The sequence below is a fragment of the Vigna angularis genome, chromosome 2, assembly GCF_016808095.1.
Source record: "Vigna angularis cultivar LongXiaoDou No.4 chromosome 2, ASM1680809v1, whole genome shotgun sequence".
Classification (NCBI taxonomy): domain Eukaryota; kingdom Viridiplantae; phylum Streptophyta; class Magnoliopsida; order Fabales; family Fabaceae; genus Vigna; species Vigna angularis.
In genome coordinates, this window is record NC_068971.1 from 49928430 (window position 1) to 49951938 (window position 23509).

The 23509-nt window shown below is 33.4% G+C and overlaps 2 protein-coding genes across 5 annotated transcripts; one reads left to right on the forward strand and one right to left on the reverse strand.

Annotated features, from left to right (window-relative positions):
- Positions 1-5718: 5718 nt before the first annotated feature.
- On the reverse strand, positions 5719-13386 carry LOC108329057 (protein TRANSPORT INHIBITOR RESPONSE 1). Of its 4 annotated transcripts, none has more exons than XR_008247365.1 (6): positions 12642-13386; positions 10854-11346; positions 9890-10750; positions 8248-8899; positions 7271-7334; positions 5731-7130 (listed from the first exon to the last, which is right to left on the reverse strand). XR_008247365.1 is itself a non-coding variant. In XM_017563045.2 (3 exons), exons 1-3 carry the CDS (start codon positions 13109-13111, stop codon positions 9953-9955), a joined length of 1761 nt encoding a protein of 586 aa, XP_017418534.1. In that variant the 5' UTR covers positions 13112-13386; the 3' UTR covers positions 9546-9952. The 4 variants fall into 4 exon arrangements, 1 of the variants encoding a protein (XP_017418534.1); XR_001832185.2 differs by having other exon boundaries at positions 5732-7130; positions 8272-8899; XR_008247364.1 differs by having other exon boundaries at positions 5719-7130; positions 7271-8899.
- Positions 13387-22126: 8740 nt separating this feature from the next.
- LOC108328721 (uncharacterized) lies at positions 22127-22933 on the forward strand. The gene is made up of 2 exons (XM_052873914.1): positions 22127-22547; positions 22689-22933. Exons 1-2 carry the CDS (start codon positions 22288-22290, stop codon positions 22777-22779), a joined length of 351 nt encoding a protein of 116 aa, XP_052729874.1. The 5' UTR covers positions 22127-22287; the 3' UTR covers positions 22780-22933.
- The last annotated feature ends 576 nt before the right edge of the window (positions 22934-23509 follow it).

Sequence of the window (23509 nt, forward strand, 5' to 3'; positions counted from 1 at the left end):
ATTTTACCATATGAGTTAAACATGCTGGTTATTAGTTTGATTGGTTCAGATCTGTAATTAATGATATGAGTGAAGAATAATCTTTACACGAAATTGTAAATTTATTTGTATTGGGTAAAAACTTGGATAACTATATTCTTAAATTGTATGTGTAGTTGTATTTTGGAGATTGGAGGATGAGTAATATAATATATTTTATATTACAAAATTTAATTATATTGAACATTCTGAGTTGTAATAATTATTTGAGTTAAATCATGAATTGTAAATAAGTTGATGGAAAAATTGGATGGGTAGTATAGGCATTATTGCCATAATTGTAAATCTGAATTTTTATTTATTTTCCTACGACTTTGGTAAGTCGAGAGGGGAAAGGTTTGAAGCCGGACACTACTTTGGTAAGTAGGTGGGAAAATGAGAGGTGAATTTAATATAAACCATACTACTTTGATAAGTAGGCTGAATATTACCTTATTGTGCTACTTTGGTAAGTAGACAATATCACCTTATTGTGCTACTTTGTTAAGTAGACAATATCACCTCCTTGTACTACTTTGGTAAGTAGACAATATTACCATGTTGTGCTACTTTGGTAAGTAGACGATATCACCTTATTATGCTACTTTGGTAAGTAGACAATATCACTTTGTTGTACTACTTTGGTAAGTAGATAATAAAAATCACCTTGTTAGATTACTTTGGTAAGTAATGGTTATAATACTTTGGTAAGTAGACAGAAGGATTGTTGACTGTTGTGCTTTGGTAAGTAGGCATATTAATAATATGTTGTATTAATTCTAGTAAATCGACTGATGATTTTGACTGGAGAAATATTATAAAGTATCAGTGTAATAGTGTTTTTTTGAGTATGTTTGAGATGCATGTATTGGACTGATTGCCACACTTGTGATGTTAGTAAGATTGTGAATAATGTATATTTCTTGATTTGGTTAGCTCACCCTACTGTTTGTGTTTGTGTATGTAAATGCAATGATCGTATAATGTGTGATATTATACGGGAGCAGAAACTATTTCAGATAAATTAGCAGATGGTTCTGGACTTGCTTAGAAGATGAGAGATCTGTGGGGAAAAGGAGACATGGGGAATTTCTAAAATAAATCTATGTTTGAATTTCCGAACTGTGTGAAATTTTAAATTCAAGAAGTTTATGAACGGTGTAGAATTTTATTTTCAGAAGACATGTGTTGTAATAAAGAACGTAATATTTTGTTGGTGTTGAAAAAAAAATTATATATGTATTTTATGGAACATAAATTGTAACGCCAAATTCGGGGTGTTACATTATATAATAATTACCAAAAATTATCTTTTTATATGGTGGAAAAAATATCTCAAATTGAGATTTTTTCTTATTTTTTTACATTGTGGAAAAGTTATGTTTCTATATATTGTGGAAAAAACTATTTTTTTTTATATTCCAATTGATTTAACTTGTTATAATTCATTCAATGAGAAAACATGAAACATAATATTTTTTTCTTATAACTATTTTTTCAAATACATCTACCTTACAATTACTTTTATTAATAAATATTAGATTAAGATAATCATAACAAATATAGATAAAATATTACAACAAAATAATAATTTATCAAGTTATATATTAGTTCTAAATAGAAAATACACCTGAATATTAACACAAATAATGTGAGAATAAATAAAAATCATGATATCACTTTTAGTTTGAAACTGAAATAATGTTACAGATAATACTTTTTAACTGATTAAAAAAGAAACAGATAGTAGATTAAAAATAATAAATAATCTTTTCGCTTATTTTATATTATATTCTTCTAAATTAATCATTAAAATAAATAAGATTTTTATAACACTGTTAACTTTTTTAAAAACCAAGTCACTGTAACGAGTAAATGAATTATAAGTAAACTTATATGAGATCTAAAAGTATATTTTTATCCAAATTCTTGAAGGAACGAATACTTGGGACATAGCACAGTCTCACAATTTCATATTGTAATTTTTAAAAATATTATTATTCTAATTCAAAATATAAAATATAAAATTAATTAATTTATGAAAATTATTTTTACAGTAAAATATTAAATATAATTAAAAAATACAGTGCATAATGCGTGAGTACAAATGTTGCATACAATTTAGAATAACATATTTTATATATATAATATGTAATAGTGAAAAAATAAATAAAGTACTTCAATTTAAAGTAATAGTATTTCATTATGATTTTTAAGTATCACAATATATATATATATATATATATATATATATATATAGTATGAAATTTACATATAATATTAGATAATGATATTGTTGGTAATTAAGGCAGTAATATACTTATCAATAATGAATATTAATTACATTGTACTTTGACTGCCAGCATTTTAAATTTAGATAACTCTTTGTTTGTTGGTCCTTATAAATATTGACTTTTTATTCTTTTAAATATTAATTTTATTTCATCAACCTTGAATTCATTACTAGCTTCAATTGTTAATGAAATTACACATATCAAGGTAAGGCCATTAAGACTAAGTTATGAATAAAACTAAGTTATATTAGCTAAAATGACATTTTACATTGATATTTTCTCTTTTTAATTATGTCTTTAATATAATTAACATTACAGCAATCTACTAGTATGTATTTATTACTTAAAAACCAATACTAATGGTACTTTTAAATATTTAAACATTCTTTAGAAACTTCATAAAACATGTCAAAGTGCTATTTTTTCTGTATTTCTCAATAATAATGGGTTCCAACATTTTCTATCATGTCATCTTTTAAGACATGTTCGGATGATGATAGAATTTAGATTCTTTATTAAATTTGTCTGTGTTGCTTCTCCTTTTAAAATACATAAAACCACTTATTTTAACATTTTAAAATATATTAAAAATGCTTTTAAAACACCAAAAAACATTATACAGAATAGCAACAAAAAAGTCTAGTACAGAGAATCTGGACCTCATGATAAGATAGTAAACAAGCTTGAATTTTTATTACATCCTTTATCATACAGAGTTGTAGTTTTTTAAGTTTTACCGTATGTAACTTTCATTCTACGATAAGAGTAATAGTAGTTATATAATTACAAAAAAATAATTTTTTATATTTTTTAAAAAAAGAAAAAGTAAAAAGCGGAAAGATGTAATGTTAAATGAATGTAAAAATTGAGAGTAATTATTTCTTTGTTGTCATCTGTAAAAACAAAAATGCTAAGAATGTGAATAAGTTTAAGAAGTTGCTAAAACATGAAAACCAGCAGGATGAACTCACTATGGCTGGGAAACATGACAAGATCCTCAATAAAATCGTAACTGGGACTTATCTCATCGCTAATTTCAATATCTTAACCATTTACTCTTCAATAAATCAAGCCATATGTGAGAAAAAAAGATTGCGCGGCTATCTTCCAAGCTTCTATTTTATTCATTTGAATTCTATAAACAGAGTATCTATGCAGCTGAGAGGCAGAGGAGATGAATAGGAGACATACATCTCCAGTTATCTGCTTCAAGCTGTAGTAGTTACACCAGAAAAAATGAAAATTGACCTAACAGATGCAAAGAATCAAACATATTGTGAGCAGAGAGAAAGGTGAATCACCAGCGATACACCACAACCTGCCTCTTGGGGGAAGAGCAGATAACCATAAGAGTGAGAGCAATCACCAGCGCCATCAGAAGTCCCATGAAGTCTATACACAACTCCACGCAAGCCATTATTGCGATTTCTCTTCTTCTCCAAAAGTAATCAAAGGCAAAACAAGTTCATCTATGGCCACGCAATTCCACTTATCTTCTTATGACTTTGTCTCTTTTGATTTGCAAATTAGGCAGCCCCAACTCTATTTAACTATCATTTATGACCTTTCTCATGGCGGGCCATTCCATGGTGGTTGGTTGAGTTGAGTTGCACCAACGTTGACCCAAGCAAAGGGTGTGCATCAGGTCTTTCTCTTTTACCATTATTTAATGTCCTTTTATCCAAACTTTTCTCCATTCTCTAGTTTTAATATGAGGTAGTTACAAATTGTAAATTTTCTGGATCATTCCTCTCTGCCAAAAGTTTCATCTTTTGACAGCTGACTTCCTGTACCAAAGTTTGGTGAACCCTACCTCACGCTCGATTTCAATTTTCAATTTTCAATTTTCAATCAATCAAGAATATTCAATACTTTCTAGAAATTATGCCCTAAAATTCAGTGAAATTATCATTTTAGATCTTCTGGATTACTCTAATTCCATACCAAACTCGTCACTAAACTTATTCACAAGTAGGGTTGTTTTTCCATACATTTCTTTATATTTTCACATTCTAAAAATACTTTCAGGATTATATTTGTTAAAAGATTTTTTTAATAAATTTCGAAATTAATCCTTCAACAAATTTTTTTGAAATCTATTAAAACACAAAAATAAGGCGTAAGATTTTTTGAATCATAGATAGTTTTAAAATTTAAAAAAAATATAAAAATAAAAAAGTGTGTTGAATTACAAGGAGAAACACCATAAATTAAGAAGTCAATTGTCAACATCTTTCAAATTGTGGAGTCTAAAAAGCACGGACGTTGGATCCATCCATATTAAAACATTCCAAAATCAAATAATTCAAAGTATTTGGTCTTTATTATGCCTTGGAGGCTGAATAAAAGCTAAAAAAAAAAAAAAAACTCTTTAGGAAACGAAATCAGCTTGGTTACATTGAATTGGAATAAATTGTTTCTGCAACAATAATCTAAATTGTACTACGTAGTCAAGATTCTTTTCCTTAAGTTATTATATATAAATCTTATGTACTTGTTTTGTTCTTATTAGCTGGGCCTAACCTATAGTTGATGACTTAACCACCCATTGGAGACAAGTGCCTGGTTAGGTTCCAAAAAAGTTTCATTTAGCTATCCTTTTTTTCTTACAAACTAAAGATAATATATAAAATTATTCTATATTTTTTTTCATCGTGAAATACAACTGTTTTTTCTTTATGTTTCAAATTCATCCTGGACCCCATTCAACTGCAGTTTATGTTATAATTTCTAGTTTAGGAAGGACAATCATCTTCTTCCATTCTTTTGCAAAGAAAAATAAATACAAAACTTGGTTTTACAATTAATTAATTAATTAATATTATAGTGGAATTCTAATTCAAGTTATAGAAACTGGAAGTAGATATTTAAAAAATCGAATCAGTATAAAATTTGATGTTTTTTTTCTGTCCTTTATCATCTTCTAGTATTTTGATGTAAAGATTTCAAAAGTTCAGTATTCTACTATACACCAGGTAATTGATTAAAGAAATTTTGAAAATTATTTTAAAGTTTATAATGAACTAAAATTTTGAAAAACCAATTCATTTTTTGATTTATGATAATTAGTTGAAATTGTTTTAACAGAATTATTGATGTAATTTGTTAAAATTACTAACTAGTAAAAAAATCCATCATCTATAATATTTGTAAAATAATTATTATAAAAGATAGCAAACTTTACAATAATGTGTGATTGAATATCAATGTAAAGGATTTAGCTATTATTACTTCGAAATTAACTTTATGAGAAATATTAACTAAAAAAAGGTTGTTTATTTACGTTAATGTGTTATTGAAAGAAAGTTCGTTTTCTGTTTATTATTATAATGAATGTTTAATTATATATAACTTTGAATATAACATAATAATAAGGTAACATAACTGTGTGTATACTAAAAATATAGATAAAACTATACACATGTGTCATCATTTAACAATATAATAGAACAGTTGCTGAAATAATAAAGTTAAACTTACGGTTATTACAAAATAACCATAAAATTTAAAACTTTACATAAACTTCCTAAGAACCAATGGGCTAGGACCTCCTGCCAGTCCGTTATAACTCACCCAAGAACCAATGGGCTAAGACCTCCTACCATTCTCACACAATGAATTACCCATCTCTACTTGAGAACTGGTAATCATCAGAATATCAAGATGAATTCCGTAAATTTCACTATTCGTATTCATACTTTACCACATTACTACACATTACACTGAGACATTCCTCCTTGGAATTTTCTTCCACATTACTTGAAATATCAACTTTTACTTGAATACCAATAATATTTCTCATACATAATAGATCCATACTATAATATGGAACCAAAACTAAACCATAAAATCAGCATTGGAAGATCAAATAACATTCCATAGAAGAAGACCGAACGTTAATCAATCCAACCCCTGACTACAACCAAATCGAAAAGGATCAATACAACCTACAAATATGACCGAACGGTCATTTAACAAGTAAGGCTCAAACATGAGCCACACACATTTAAGGATAGAACACTATAATTAAATCGAATACTTCCAAAAACCGAATGCTCACCTAAAGCCTAATACTCTGATAGGATTTAATACTTAGTGTAAGACCGAACGGTATTCCACTATCCTCAAAGCAAGACCGAACGATATTTCATACTAAGTAAGGATGAGAGAATAATTGACTTATAGAACTAAAAATAAAATACTAACAAGAAACAAATCACAATAACCTAAGACGAATAGTTACAGTATATACCGAACACTTAATGTTTAATTCAAATTCTATTAATAAAACTTAACACTTTTAAGAAACCGATCGTTAGGATAATATGGTCCAACCATATACAGGAACAACTGTCTCAGTATAACCAATGTATTTAAGCCTAGTACAAGGACGAGGTCTAATAATAATAATATAGGAACTATCACTAACCAGAATACATACTCCAATAAGACTGATCATAAAGACATAACCATTAACACTTGATATATCAATCACTCCCTAAACCGAAAGGTCCTATACGGTTGAGACTAAAATGCTAACTCTACTGATAAATTATTAACTAACCATGACCGAACGGTCAAAACCGAACACCTAGCATTTCTGCATAATTCTGCAGAACTCTTATAAACTTATACAGAATTCCCTAAAACCCAGAAACATACATTTCATACAATCATATACCAATCATCAAATCAATTCATTCCATACACAATCATATCACATACAATTAAATTAAATAGTTTTCCTTACCTCTTAACAGACCGAACCGCTCATAGTACAAAATCTGCCCACCACCAAGCACGCAAAGCCAATATTCACTGTTTGAGGAAAATAGACCACCCAAAGGACCAGAAATGTAATCAGATTTGAAGAAGAATACGAAGATAAACACATGCAAACAAAAACTTAGTTTGCATGTACCGTAAACTAGATTTTTCTTAGAAGTAGAAAGACCTACCAGCTCAAACCACAATTTGATCGTTTGAAAAGAGAACCCTTGCCACCAGCAACCCTCACACTCTCTGATGAATGATCAGATGAAGGAAAACGTGAAAATCAATGGAGGAAAAGATGATAGTTTAGAGAGAAGTAAGAGAGAATGAGGAGAAAATGAGAGTTCAGAAAGTTGGGAAAGAAAATGCATGCAAAAAGTAACACTAGATTTAAAATTTTTACTTAAGTACTACTGTCAAAACCAATCGGTCCATTTTGTTGTTCACACCTGTCTTCCACTTTCTGAATCTCTAAATTCTCACCCTTCCACCTGACTTCCACTACAGCATTTAAGGGTTGTGACATATTAATACTACGATACCAATATAGTTACATATAAGGCATTAGTTATAGAATTAAAGACGTGGGTGTTAATCTAATTTTACTGGATTCCTGCAGCTCCATAATTTTCATCTTGTACTTCATATCCTTGAAAATTTTGATCCTCTAATTTTAGATTTTAATTTTGAAATTTGAAAAATTAGATTTTAATTTTGAAATTTGAAATGGGTGAGCCGGTGAAGGAAGAAGAAGGAGGGAGAAAGGTATGTGATGAATGAGGATAGAGATGGAAAGAAAAAGATAGAGATAAATATGTCATTTCACAGCCGTATAAAAGTGTGAATTCAAATATATGGAGGTGCAGGAGGAAGCTGCCCTAATTTTACTGTCACCCTCATAACATGGGCTTTGAAAATATATGTGAAGATTGGGCAGATTACTTAAGAAACATGGTATTGAAAAGTTGAATTAGTAGCAGAGACAGATGTAAAATAGTTAATCACATAAGGTGAAATGAAAAGTAAGGGAGGGTGAAATTGGAATAATGCAATGATAGAATGGTAAAATGAAAATGAAGGATATGGGAGAGTTAAAAATAAGAGAATAAAAATGATGATGGTGATGAACATGAAACGTGCGGCCATCATTAAGTAATGAAACCTGGTCTCACTACTACTCGCACACCTTCGCCCTTTTCTTTTTCCTGCTTTTTCTTTATTTGATTGGATAACTGTGGTGGGGACCAAACTCTCCCTGCAACATAATCTTCTTGTCTTGCCTGCTTTTTTTCTTCTTTTTCCTGATTTTCAGTTTCTTTTTCTGATAAACAAAAGTTTTTCACAATCACATCCTCTTCTTCTACAAAAATGTAATTGATGTGTTCTTTGGAACGGATCTGTTTTGTTAGATTAATACAGTATTCGGTGGATGGTTTAAGAAAAGAGAAGTTGAATGAAGGAGAAAAAGCAAGGGACACCATCCAATGTGACCGAATCTATCACGTGGCTCGCCAGTCGAGGATCTTCTCCTCTCTTTCCCCGATAAACATTGAATGAAAAAGCAGATGTCACCACACCTGAGGGCATTTTTACCACCCTAGCCTTTCCTCTTTCTTTTGCTTTTTCAAAATGCCAGTGCCACAAAATTTGGGCCATTCACTAATTTGCCTGCCAAAGCCACCTGAAACCTGATTCTTTTCCTCCGCAAGCAAAACTTTTTAAACCTTACTCATCCCATCCTCTTCTCAGGGTGGTGAGGCCACCAAAGATCCATTGCAGCCTTTTACACACTGCTTTCATTCCGATTTAGCAAGCTGTTCAAGGCAACACATTGTCATTATCCGGCAATAAAATGAATCGAGTTTACATCACTTTTTTCAGCTAAAATGTGTAGAGGGCGTACGAACTAGATACCTTACGATTCAGTAGCATAAAATAATACTATACTATATGTAAACGAAAAGCAATAACTTTAAATATTTAAACAAAACCTGACTCTTTTATGTATGATTTTATACTTTGGGTAATTTGTTGAGAATAAAACAGAAGCAACTAAAAGTACAGTAAAAGTTATTCATAGGTTTATAGGGACTATTAACAAAGCTGTTTCAACCGTGTTTTTTAGTTTATCTACTTGAACAAGTTTGCCTTTACTTTAATCACATCTTTTTCTTTTTCTTTTAACAATTCATAGTTTTCTAATGTTTACATAGGGACACTTTACCAAATAACGAACTTAGTCCGCCCAGAAACATGGATTTAGAGCTTCTATATGATCTAAGATAAAAAAAAGTTCGATGCAAACAAATTAAGAAACTACTATTTTATTGGGCAACAAAAACCCTTTTAACTATAGGACCATTTTTTGTTTCCCACAATGATCGATAGTTCATCCTGATTCTGTTCTTCAGTTTTAGACACAAATGCATCAAAAATTGCGAAGGGCTAATAACGCAGGAATTACAATACGAATATTATAAATTGAGAATGCTTAATTAGAAAGACAAATGTGTCCAACATCCTACTAACGAAGGACAAAATTAGCATACAAATAAATTGATGGCCGCGAATATTAGTATGATGAATAATATAATTAGTATCTAACGCACATACAACAGTTTCAGTCTATTTATTAATCGGTAAATGAGCATCTCGTAAGCTCAGCCAGTGTAAAATGAATGGCATTCGAGCTCAAGCCGTCGGCGTACTCTCTTTCACGTACCTAGCTCAAAGACAAGCCATAACTGCATCTATGTAAGCCAGGCAACAGTAAATTCACTAGAGATTGCATACTGAGCGTGTACCTGTCATTGACAATTTCCCAAATCAAAGTGGCATTAGACTCCTCGACTCAATCCACAGCGTAATCACTCAAGCCTTAGCGAAGAATTATCTTCCATTGTCCACACAAAACCAGGCATGTCCAACCTTGGCCCGGCAACAGTCCTGTAAATATAAAGCTTCTCAACAGCACAATCATCCGGCCTAGAATCTGGAGGTCCTCTTTCATCAATGACTTCAACGTTGAGTCTGGGCATTTTCTGACCCAGTAGCTTACATGCTCCATAACTCACTGAGCAGGAGGACATCCAAAGGGATCGCATTGTCTCCAGCTTTGCAGCATTTGCCAAAAGCGCCTTGTCACCGAAGGGGCAGTCCCTGATCTCCAGCTTCCTAAGATTATCACACCCAGACAGCACATGATGAAGTCCCAGATCACTTTCTCCAGCAAAAGCCACAGATAGCATCTCCAGCTTCTTCCCGTAAGTCCCAATATACTCGAAAACACGATCTGTAAGAAGACCAGATAGAGATAGGCGTTGAAGATCCTTGCAATGTTCTACAATGGCTCCAAAACCAGAATCAAGTGGCTCATGCGTAAGATAGTCGGGCGTTCTAGGCTCGATGATACAAAGCCTAAAACGAGTCAAATTAGGCCTGTTCTGCGCAATTGTGAACAGGGCTGCATTAGACATTTGACGACAAAAATATAGAACTGATTGGAGCCGGGGGCAACCTTCAGACACAGAGACAAGGCCCTTTTCTGTCAATGCAACATTTGGTTCTAAACCGAATGGGTCAGACGGAAACACCCTTAACTCCCTTAAATCCTTACATGATGCAGCAAGGTTATAAAGACCAGCATCTTCTATGTAATCCAGAACCTGTACCAATCACCTTAATCAGCAAAAGAATTTAAAAGTATGACTCCGACCAGTGAATCGGAGACGTAATATAGACATTGGCAGGCAAACAAATAAGACATACCCACAAACGCAACAAATTTGGACATTGACTGATAAGCTTAATAAGATCAGGGCTCTGAATAATAGCATAACTCAAGTTTAACGATGTTAGCCTGGAGCAGATGGGGTAGACAGCTGGGAGGTACGATGGGAGGACGTCCCAAAAACCAGACAAGCTCTTCAACTGCTTGCACCCAGAAAATGCGGCTTCCAGGTTTGAGAAGACCTCTGGTCGCATCTCAGTTGAGTAGACTCCAGTGCCTAACTCAACCAGCTGAGGACAACGACGAAGTAGATTGGGTAGTCTATCAAGGGGCACAGCACGATTGAGGCGCAGGGTCCGCAGGTTGGGACACCTCCCAAGCAGACGCTCCAGTGCAGATAAACTGACCTCATTGCCTAAGCAAGAGATGTTCAGTGACACTAGTGACGTGTAGGAATCAGGAAAATGGCTTAGCCAGTGCCCACTAAGGTCATCCACTTCACTCTCTTGCAGGTCCAACTCCTTCAAATTCCTACAACGCATAAGCAGACAGAGGGTTTATCAATGACAGCATCGAGACACTTCAGTTCAGAAATTAGCATTCTCTGGGGTTCTGACAAAAGAATGTAGTACATTGAACCATACGGTCCACACCAAATATTTAACACATTGTTGTTGTCAATGCCCCAATATTGACATATCATCCTATTCATCACAGATGCGCCATGCATAAAGTAAAAGCTTGGAAAAAGAGAGAAATAATTTTTTCTCACATGGTTTACACAAACCCCTCTCATCCGGTATCAAGTAAAAAATGTTCCTCTAACCATGCAAGATTGTCGATGATAAATTATTTAATAAGCATTGATAGTAAGAAGCTTTCTTTATCTCGCCAACCAATCATAAAATTTCACGTCATCCGTGAATCAAAAATTAAATTCTTGAATTCGTAGCAGGAAAAAAAAAATAGGGGATACAAGTGAAATCGACATGCAGGAAAAAGGAATGCTCCAAAGTATAATAATGTAAACAACCCAACAGTGCGTACTCCCGTGGCTCGCGAGTGAAATTAACAGCAGGGGCTGGCTTACTATTACCATTACTATTATTATTTATTAATAATTAACAACACCAATAATAATAATACAGTAGTAAAAATAATAATAATATTATAGTGATAATAATAATAATAATAACAACAAAAACCAAGCATCTAATCTAATAGGATACTACAACAGTCATTTAAACCAAGACGTAACTAAAGGTAAACCCCAAAATCACATCACGGGTCAAATTATTAGACATCCAAATCAATGATACTCACGGTGTCAAAATTTCAAACATTTTTTACAAATAGCCCCAGACCATAAGCGATATAAGGCTTGAAAGGGAAGGAGAAAAGATCTAACATACACCTGAGAAAACGAAAAAAAAAACGACACGTCCCTCGAATTCACAACGATGTTCGTTCCAAAAACATATCAACTAAAAACTAGAAAACCCATTGAACAAAATTTCAATTAGAATTTCAGCTGTTAAAGCCCCAAGTCCAAGATGAAATTAAATTTCAACATATATAACGTTTCTTTTTAAATGAGTCAAATCTGAGCTTCAAAATAACGAGAGCCCTTGTTCACATTAACCATAAGGCAAAACATCCCTCAATAGCGAAGATCCGAACCAGAAGTTCTTCCGGCGACAAGAGAACAAGTTAGTTACAGAGACAACTACCTACTGGCTGCTTTCACTAACAATAATAATCCACAAAGTCGAGCAATGTACCGTTTCGCTCAGCTATAAGCAAATGAGAAAAGGAAATAAAGAAACCTGCAGTTGGCAGCAATGGCGGCCAGTCCGTCAGTGGTGAAACCCTCACATGAAGTGAGAACAAGCACCTTGAAGTTTTTGAAGGACTTGGCGATGAGTTCCAAGCTCTCGTCGGTGATGACCATCCTCTTGAGTCTGATCTCTTCGAGGCAGGGGAAGGCGCAGGCCATGGCGGCGATCCAGGGACAGACATAACCGCCCCAACCCTCGGGGACCAAGTTGAAGTCCGCGAAGTGCGGCTTCCCCTTGAGCGCAATGGATCTCAACTCCGGGAACCGCTTGATCACCATCACAGGGCTCACCGCATAGCAGTTACCGACGAAAACATTCCTCCTGCACCACCGCTCGATCTCGTACCACGACTTGCACACCAGAGAGATCGCGTTCCGGTCCCTCTCGCTCTCAATGAAGGAGAACACGTGCTCCAGCACCTCCTCCGGAAACGAGAACGTGTAGGCCATTCTCTGCATAGGGAAACACTAACAACAGCCACCCAGACGGTGTCGTTTCCACGATGAGAAAGTAGCAGAAACGGCGAAGCGCTCGTACTGCTAGATCTGAGACGCCATTAACAAGAAGCGAGAGTAGTATGTGTAACGTGATGTGAGTGAGAGAAAGACGGAGAGAGAGAGAGAGAGAGAGAGAGAGAGAAAAAGAGAGAGGATAAGGAGTTTATGTTTATGCTGTGTGTGTATGTGTGTGCCGGGTAAGGTTAGAAATTAACCATGGTTAAATAGGTGGTGGTGAACTGGTGACAGGTGATGGATGGTTTTTCGTTTTCTTTTTGTGTGAGCAACTGCGAAGGTGACACGTGGGTAAATGAAAGCCGTTAGATGGGGATGCGAAGAGGTGATCATAATATCTTATCCGTTGAGAAGGATGGAAGAGGAGCCGCAGAAAACGGGTGTACGTGAAAGGCGTGGACCAAATGGGGACGATATTTTGTTAGTGTCGTTATTTTCTCGCGACTCGTGGGGATGGGAAGACCGACAGGGTTTTATCGCGGAGGGAGGGGTTTGATAAAGTGTTATGATGTGTAGGGAAGTGGGTGTGGAAGGGAATCTCATGATTCGAATTGCACGGCTGGATCTGAAGGGATGGGGGAGGATACGGTGGGGACCACCGGTGATGGAAGCATGATATTATATCTAGAGTTGAGTCTGAAAGAAAAATAAAAGAAGAAAGGTTGCGATTGTATAATTTATTGAAGGAATGAATGATATGAAGTGGAGTCTGGAAATCATGACATCACGGCCGTCCAATCATATATGACTGTTTCATTCTATGATTCTAACAGTCAGATATTTGTTTCCGGTTTCTCACACATTTCGTATCAAACTTATTTTTCTCACACAATCTCTCCCCTCAAAAGAAACCTAGGTCCACTTTATTAATGCCACCATACACACTAATCTAATCATCTATGCCATTGTTTACCATATGCTGGTGGTACCAGTACGAATCACCCTGCATTAATGACCTTATCGTGCAAATCTCAAAATACACACAACCATCAATTAACCTATTCTCGTTAACCTTACCAAATGAAATCATCTTAATTCTAACTTTATCGCTTTTCTTTCACTAATCATTATATTATCATGATAATTGCTATAATTTTCTTTCTTTTATCAATAATCAATTTTATTTGTTCGAGAAAGCTCGGTTAAGCATCTACGACACACAATACAGGTGAGATTTAATTTCAGAATCACAGAATTGCTATCATCAATAAAATTTAATAAATAATAATTACAGTATTGAGTGAAAAAAGAAAATTAAAAGTAGTTTTGGTTGGTAGATGAGTAGGTTGGTGAATTGAAAACGAAAAGGTGCAAAAGAATCTAAGTAGAGGAAAGCAAAGGCATGAATAGCATATAAATGTGTTGAGTTACGGCATTGGTTAGCTTAGCAATCTTCCTTTCCCCCGTTTTGGTAGATGCCGATCATAGATGTTTGGTTAGTTAAATCATATTATTATCTTGAGTTCAAGGTGACAAGAAATTCTCTAAAGAGTGTCGGCAATCTCCAATAAGAAAACAAGTAGATGAACAAGTTTATCAAGGCGAGAATTGATTGGCTTTTCATCCTTGGTATATATTCAGTCAAATTTTGTTCTAGACAGCAAGAAAGAACTCCATCGTGTCAAGCTACCACCAAATTAACGATTCAATGCACCAACCGCTTCCTTTCTCCTTTTTCACAAATTACGTATCAAATTCGCGTTCTCTCACACTCTGCTTTCCCCGAAAAATTACATTTTAAAAACTATTACACATAAATACATATTTTTAATCAAAAGCATACACTAACCACTCCACTGGTTAACTAAAAACGGTGCGTTGAAGTAAAAAAAAAAAAAAAAAAAAAAAGAAAAAAGAGGAAGAGGAGCACAGAGGAATCCATTGGCTCTGGTGAGGAATCGATTAAAGTACAAACAAGCTGCACGTTGCATCTCTATCAAAGTTCTCTTCTTCTCCCTCATCAGAAGCTTTTTCAACAGTGTACGGTCTGCGGGTGTATTGTATATTGTAGTTTAGTTAAACGTATGCCAACAAAACCTAAACCCTGGCTGCCCCCATTTTCCTTTCTTTCTTCTGATAATCACAGACACAACAATCGCTAATTGGTTTTCTTCACTGCCAGTCATAAGCTGGTAAATCTATAGCACGTATGAGAGAGGAGCACTACCCATATTATTGGCGAGGGTTTGGAAAATGACTTAAGTACCCTTCGTTGTTGTTGTTTTTGTAGCGTGGGAAAAGGGTATTGTGGTCAGGAGATGACAACGACATGATAGTATGGGGTTTCGCTCGCTGGGCATGGACTCCATTGAGCTGTCCCTTTTGTGTCGAAAAGCTGAGACTAGACAGTAAAACGAGAGAGAGAGACTCAGACGGGTGGAATCAACGGTCAAGATATCATCTTTAATCGACCTCTCTTTGTCTCTATTCGCGCTCTTTTCAAAATACAAAAATAATTGTTATTATTATTTCAAGAAACACCGAAAAGTTTTGCTTAAAATAATCAGAAACTGGTTTCTGCTAATGCTGCCTAAAGAAGGAGTTCATTAATCCGTTTGAACTATGAACTCCAATAATTTGCAGTATTAAAATGGTAAAGCAAGACCTGAGTTGTCTTGCACGTATAGTTTCATTATTTAATTCCTAATAAATCAAGCTCATAACTTTAAAAACGCATTAATGAATTCAGATAATTAACGAGTTTAATAATAAGTCCACGCTCGGTTCTCCAGAATTCTCTCTCTTCATGGAGTGGAATTAAATCGCCCTCATCGCATGGTGCTACTGTTTAAGTACCCTCCAATAATATTGATTTCAGATAAAGGAGAAAATAAATTAGAAAAAAATAATAATAATTGAAAATAAGAACAGAGAGAAATGTTGAGATTAGATGATTTGTGTTAGTGGGTACACGTGAAGTGGCTCATCCAATAATGAAGGTTGGATCCATCCATGGGAATAGAGCGGAAAGCATGGCGGAACATATGCCGGTGAAATCATACATGGCAAAGTCACATTCAACAACGAACTGGCGCAGCAGATAATACAATAACACAATGTAATTATTAGTAATTGTAATATTTTCCGTATTTTGTTAAGATTTTATTATTTAAAATCATTTTAAAAAATAAAAAATAAAAGTATGTAAATTATCTTTTAAATTGACTCCACTCAAATTATTAGAATATCTATGAATTATTTAGTTATAATATATAGTTTACAAAAACCTAGATTTATAATATGCCACACAGTTTTGGAATTTTGAAACTTCTTTAACGGGTGCTGGTGAAGTTAATGTGACAGAAAAATGGATCGTCTCAAGTGTCCTGGGTATGCACCAATTGTCCAATGATCTTCATCAATAAACCATGGCCATTGTTAATGAACTGACAAAGACTAAATTACTACGAACATATGAATATAACAATATTTTATGGAGTTCTTCTATTGTAAACTATTTAGCATTTTTAATCTTAAAATATTTAATTATTTTTTTTAAATATTGTTAAATTTATAACGACACAAATAAATAAATAAATAATCTCATCCACCCGTGAAACATTACTTTGATTTGATTTAGATTGTACATTAAAATTAAATGAAGCTTATTTTTATAATAATAAATTCAGATTACTTTTTAAGAAAAGATTCAAACCTGAAACACTTCACTAAAATAGTTAAGTAATCATGATATAAGTTTGACTACAACATAAAAGGCCTAGTAAAAATTCTTTTCATTTTAGTTTTTCAGTGTTTGAATTAAAAAAACACAAAAAAGAAAAATTCACTATATTTCATGCATTACAAATATAGTTAAATTGTTTTTATTTAAATTTGATCTTAAATTAAATTTTTAATTTAAATAATTATGTAATGAAAAATTGAACAGCTACACTCCTATACTAGTAGCTCCACTGTTTAAAAAACACACGCACAATTAATGTATCTTTAATATGGCTCTGAAAAAGTCTGCCACTAGATATGGCACGAAAAATTCTGCTGTGGAAAAGAAAGCAAGAAAAATTCTTGGTATGGTAAACGATTTCGTGGTGGTTAGTTATCCATAACTTTTGTTCGAAAAAGCAAATCAAACACAAATTCTATTCTGTATTTTCAGCTGTAGTTTTAGGAAGGTTGAACAGAGTTCTAATCTTTTTAATTTATAATTTTTCTCTTATAAATATTTTAGCAAATTTATTTAAACACATTTTTGTATTGTTTAGGTAATAAAAAGAAAAATGGGTGGGGATTGAATATGAAGACAATATGAAGAAAAAGACATTTTTAAATAGTTGCGTTAAATATTGAAGAAGTATTGGACTACCATAATTTGGTGCTCAAATGAAAGTGAAGGCAATCATGGAGATTAGGTGCACGTGATTGAAAGCTATGTTATTTAATTATGTATATGTCAATTAGCTTTTTCATTAGTGGAAGGGTCTCTATCTGATCATTAGTTAGTGTCTTTTCTCTTTATCTCCATTTCAATCTAATACATCCTTACCCATGTACATTAAATTTATTTATTTCTCTACACTTAAGTTTTGTTTGTAAATTAAAATGCCTTGACACAGAATTAAAGTCGCAATTTAACAAAAAAGAAAAAATTACCCTGTCTGTAATTTTAGTTGGTGTTTATTGAAACGAGTGCCTGAAAGTAGAAGCTTATTCTTTGAAGATAGATTTTTTTAAGGAAGGAGATACAATACAACTGTGGCATTAACCCGATTAGAGACTGTACAGAAAAATACAATATAAAATATAATATACATGCTATCTAATATATAAAATATTAATATCTTTTCAAACTCAATTTTTATGCATGCATACATACCTAACCTAAAACAAGCTCACTCCATCCCCAACTTTAGTAAAAAGGAATAAAATAAGCTCGGGAATAATTGGTATGTGCAGTGAATCGAAACCAACGGTGATAACCATAGTGGAAGAATGTGCATGTACATACACAACTTCAATCACACGTTCAAATTGTGCTATCTTTTGGTGCAACCAATTCAACTAAGTGGCTCAGGATCAATTACGTGATTTCCTCTTAAACCATAGATACTCTGACAAAAACCGAACATGTTTTGCATCAAATCAGGTTTAGCTCACTTGCTGGAAAATCAAAGCTATGATTTCGGAATTTGGTGTTCTTATTTCTCTCTCTATGATATATCATACCAACCTCCGCAACATGATTTTTCAAAAAAAACTAGCACCATGCCTCTACCCTTTCCATGTTCCGTGGATGGTCTTTTTCCAAAAGGCGAAAAACTTATTCCTAGTTAGTCCACTACGTGACAAATTTAAATCTGGCACGTTTAATGCACCCCTTAGTCAATACTTCTGCACATTCTTTGACAATTTGCATCATCTAGTACACCAAACTCTTCACTTTTACCTGATTTCTTGCCTTACTTCACCACAACTCCATTTCATTCTATACCATACTTTCTTTTTTTCTTCTTAGTTCTTCTTTTATATATATATATATATATATATATATATATATATATATATATATATATATATATATATATATATATATATATATATATATATATAGTTCCCCTGAACATATCCCACAGCGATCAAACTACATTTTTAACCTTTTCTTCTCATCTCCATCCCCACAGTTCAAACAAATTCAAAAGTGAAAGATAAGTATGTTGGTAGCAATTGTACATGTATAACTTTGAAGAACTGAAAGATGTACCGAGAAATGGTATTGAATATTCCTGGTTTGACCACATCACATGTGAACGTGGTACATAAAGTGATAATGCTTGACTACATTGATTAAAATTGTATGTGTTGGGACCACACAAAATTTAAGCAACTCTCAAATCTCCCGTCACAACACATCCATCCCTCCATACAAATATTCAAAAGAATGTAAATAAAGAAAACAAAACATGAAAAGGAAGCATGTTACAGATTTAAATTTTTATCTTTGAGTTATCAGCTTCGTTTGTGGATTTTCTGCGCCAGTTATCAAAGTCTTCTGAAGCTTTCCGTTCATTGAAAGGCCACTGTGGTCCATATAAGGTCCAACACAGATCATGGGATTTAATGTGCATGCCACTTTATTATTTTAGTTATTTTCAAAACTTAACTGCTACATTGCTTCACATCAAGCCATTGAGTGTAGGCTAAGTTGTGTTCAAGCATGTAAACAAACTACTAGTGAGAATGTCATTTGATAACATCTTTTTTCCTGCACTTTTTTTTTTTTTCCTTTTCCTGGTTCTCACAGTTTTTTTCTTCTTGATTCTGCTACCTTGACTCTAAGTTGAGACAGATGTGCTATATATAAAGAGATTTGTGTATCATGTATACGAATATCTGAGATGAATTCAAATCTTTTGTATTATAGTTAATTTATTATGGTTTTGATAGTTGGCTGGTTTACCATGTTAGACATGATTCATGAACCAAGCTACTTTAGGACATCTTATGGACCACTGGTGAAGAGGACCACTAATCCAAGGACTACACTGTCAACCTCTATTAACCTTTGTCTGTTGGGGACCAATTCGAACGACATTGACTTCTTTGTAAACCCAACTTTTTCCAGAATTACATTGCCAAATCTGTTTCTTTCAGACTCAGATTCAATGACCTAGCTAGGCCATCATTTTGTTCTTAATATAGCTTGCTTTAACTAGAACAACCAAAATAATCCTTAATAGATTTGCTCCAACTTCAGTTTTTGTTTTATTTTTGAGGTCACAGTACAACAACTACTTGATATTAATTGGGAAACCCCAAGTGTCACCATAAATCTTTGTTGGTATGATGAATGGGATATTTTTTCTTTGGACACATCAAGAACTTTCACTTTCATTTTCTCAAAACTCTCATGGATCTTCTCTTTCAATTGGAGTGGGACATTCATTGTCAAGTCTAGGAACTCCTAATTGCCATTTATATTTTATTTATTTGCTCCTTGCACATCCTTTTCATCACCCAATTCTTGAATCTCTCTCTCTCTCTCTATTCAATGAATCGGTGTTGTAGTCAAGTTCTGGAAAAATCCGAAACCACATTGTGCAGATGTACCTATCTGTTGCTAAGGCCATTGGACATCCTCAGCAACCATAAAATGATATTTCAAAAATGTACGATGAATCTGCTCAAGGAAATTTGAACTGACAAAAATTAAATGTATAACTATCAATTTTACAAATTATATATATATATATATATATATATATATATATATATATATATATATATATATATATATATATATATATATATATATATATATATATATATATATATATATATATATATATATATATATATATATATATATATATATATATATGATGGTTTTACCAGTTACATATTGAATAATAAAACTAGCATTCTAATTAACGTCATTGGTAAATAAACTCATTGCTTCATTGTCTAATTTATTATATATTTATTTACTTAAGAAATGTGGGTGTAAAATTTAGGGATTGGTTTTCGATAAAAAAAAATGTTACTAAATGAATATATATAAAAAATTTAGAGAACAATAAAAAGTATCACTGATATAAAGCTACTGGGCCTCCGTGAGTTCTATAAGAGGGCCCATAATCAGTAGTACGAAAGATGGGTCGGAGAGTTGGAAGAAGCCCGATCATTTAAGAGGGAGTCTATGATGCTGGAAGTTCCGGTCCACCAAACCCTAATTGGCATCACTGTTACTTGCCATTTGCGATTGTTGCGAGACTTTGATTTGAAAACTTTCTTTTCTGCTTTGGTCTTGTTCTTTGTATTACTATTATGTTTTAATTGAATTGGTATGTGAAATTGGAAAAGGAAGAAACATTTTTGTTGTTTTGTTTAGAAAAAAAAGAGTGAATTGAATTTTTAGACGTAGTTGATGATGAAAGTATTATTGGCATGAGCAGCGACAACACTTCTGCGCACCGTGTTAGTTTATTTTCACGGGTTGTCGTTTCGATGAAGAATGTGTCAAAATGCTAATCTGAGGCTCCTCTTTCCCATATAGGTTTTTGTATTTCCGTGATATTGTTTTATCGTTTTCAATGGTTTTTTCTTTCTTTGTTTCCGCACTTTTCGACTCGGATAGCTGACTCGGGGTTGTGAATCTCCAACGATTGATTTCTCATTTTCAATTGATTGGGATAACTTAGAAATGTAAATGTATAATCTTAAATTAGAAGTATTATTTCTTCGAAAAGTATATCGAAGTCTCTGTTTTTGCCATATCAATTAAGCCTTAAGAGCCCCACATTTATTCGATGACAGAATAAAAGGAGTCGAAGTTTGACACTAACTTGATACAATACAATCTTATACTCGATTCTGTTGATTACAATTGTGAGTTGCAGCACTCTTTTTCTTGTCATACATGAATTTAGGGATGGGACATCATTGGAATCGATTGTATTTCAAAATTATCATTGATTTGTATAACTCGTGTTAATATTTTTATAAATGATAAGTCAACTAACAAAACATGCATATATTTGTTATGTGAAATTAAAGTCTTATGTAGCAATGTCTTTTCTAATATCAAACTGAACAGGGTTACTTTGAGTTCCAAAAAAAAACATAATTTGATGTATTATTCTGAAAAAGACAGATCAAATACTTATACGTATCAGACAAAAAGGACAAGATCTAATCACATTTAAAGCATTCGACCTAACACTTTGTGGATTTTGAAATAGTTTCAGAGAAACTGTAGGAGTGAATATCACACAACTTTAAAAACTTCTAAGTAACTTTTTTGTATTTTAAATGCTAAGATGGATGACACTACTTATATGGCCACATTAGTAGTTTTTGTTGTTGTTTGATTTGTAGATTTGAGAGGTAGGTAAGAATGGCATTGACTAGTTGTTTGGAAGTATAGTTAGATATTTGTTGGCAAGATCACGTTGATTGGTAAAACATGCACTTCTTTCGCTTCGATAAGAAGGAAAGTTGCTGAATGTTACTTCCTCTAAATAGGAGCCACCTATTTCTTCACACCCATAGGGCAGGAGCTATAGATTTCGTCTCAAATTTTAGTTTTCGTTCCCTTCATTGCGGTGCTAAAGTTGTTTCTCTGTGCCTCTGCAAATTGTGTTATTGTAAAAAGGAAGCCAGTTAACATGGGACCTGGCGGACCAGGGGGTCCTGGGCCTGGTGGTGGACCTGGGGGACCGGGTTGGGGTCCTGGGCCTGGTGGTGGACCTGGGGGACCGGGTTGGGGTCCTGGGCCCGGTGGTGGACCTGGGGGACCGGGTTGGGGTCCTGGGCCTGGGGGACCTGGTTGGGGACCTGGTTGGGGTCCTGGTTGGGGTCCTGGAGGACCTGGTTTCTTTGGGCCTGGTGGCTGTGCAGATGCTATATGCGGTCTTTTATCTTCATGGTGAGTATCATTGTTTAGAAAAAAAAAAGAAAACGGTGCATAAAATGATGATAGAGTTTATCAATTAATGAATAATGATTTTTATATGGTGTAGTTGGTTTCTAATTCTAAATTTTAATTCATGGTGACTGGGAAATGCAGCTTCTACTGCTTGTGCTGTTGTTGCTTGTTTCGAGATTGTTTCTTCGGCCGACACGGCCCAGGCCAAGGCATGCCACCTCCGCCGTTTTGAAAAGAAACCCACGAATCTGTCGAGCCATGTCTGTCCATTGTTCATTTACAACGTTGTTAGTCGTTCAAATAAGGTTTTATGCCTTAGCTATTGTTATTTTACTTGATATTTAATAGCTCACCGTTTTTTTAATAATACATTTTTTTTTCACTGATTTCACTATTTAATATAAATTTTTATATTGGTTATCCATTTATAAAAAACCAAAATAATGGCAAAAGGATAATATAATTATTATGTTCCAGTTTTCTTACTTTGGGCTGATTTCAGGTATGGAATAAACTATCTTCTGCATCTTTAATCTTTAATCGGTAAACACTAAACACACAAATGTAAAACCTCAACAGACAATAGTAAACTATGTAAACTCGAAGCACACATATATATAAAGGATAAAGGAGTGAAGAACATAAGGCACCAGACATAACAACAAACATTTTGAAATTTCAATTTATGAATAACATGTGCAAGATATACATATAACATTAGTGTCAATTCAATTGTATATTCATCAATTTATTTGTGGACGTGGATATTGAGAAATGTATTAATTTCAAACTTAATTATTAATTTACACTTCTCTTATTAATCCACTGCTTGAAAGACTAACTTCTCACTAAAATAAATATTTGGGGTCTAACTTTAAAAAATTAAATACGGAATAATATTTACAAGTTTTAAAAATCTCTGAAGTATTTCACTCGTCTTGAAAATTTTGAAGATGTATAAA

What these genes read in the sequence shown, in the direction of transcription:
- LOC108329057 (XM_017563045.2), bottom strand. Translation starts at nt 13,111, where the DNA reads ATGCAGAGAATGGCCTACACGTTCTCGTTTCCGGAGGAGGTGCTGGAG. An exon ending in GCCATTGCTGCCAACTGCAG is followed by an intron (nt 11,347 to 12,641) that starts GTTTCTTTATTT and finishes TATGCGTTGTAG; the next exon opens with GAATTTGAAGGAGTTGGACC. An exon ending in CAAATTTGTTGCGTTTGTGG is followed by an intron (nt 10,751 to 10,853) that starts GTATGTCTTATT and finishes TGATTGGTACAG; the next exon opens with GTTCTGGATTACATAGAAGA.
- LOC108328721 (XM_052873914.1), top strand. Translation starts at nt 22,288, where the DNA reads ATGGGACCTGGCGGACCAGGGGGTCCTGGGCCTGGTGGTGGACCTGGG. An exon ending in TGCGGTCTTTTATCTTCATG is followed by an intron (nt 22,548 to 22,688) that starts GTGAGTATCATT and finishes TGGGAAATGCAG; the next exon opens with CTTCTACTGCTTGTGCTGTT.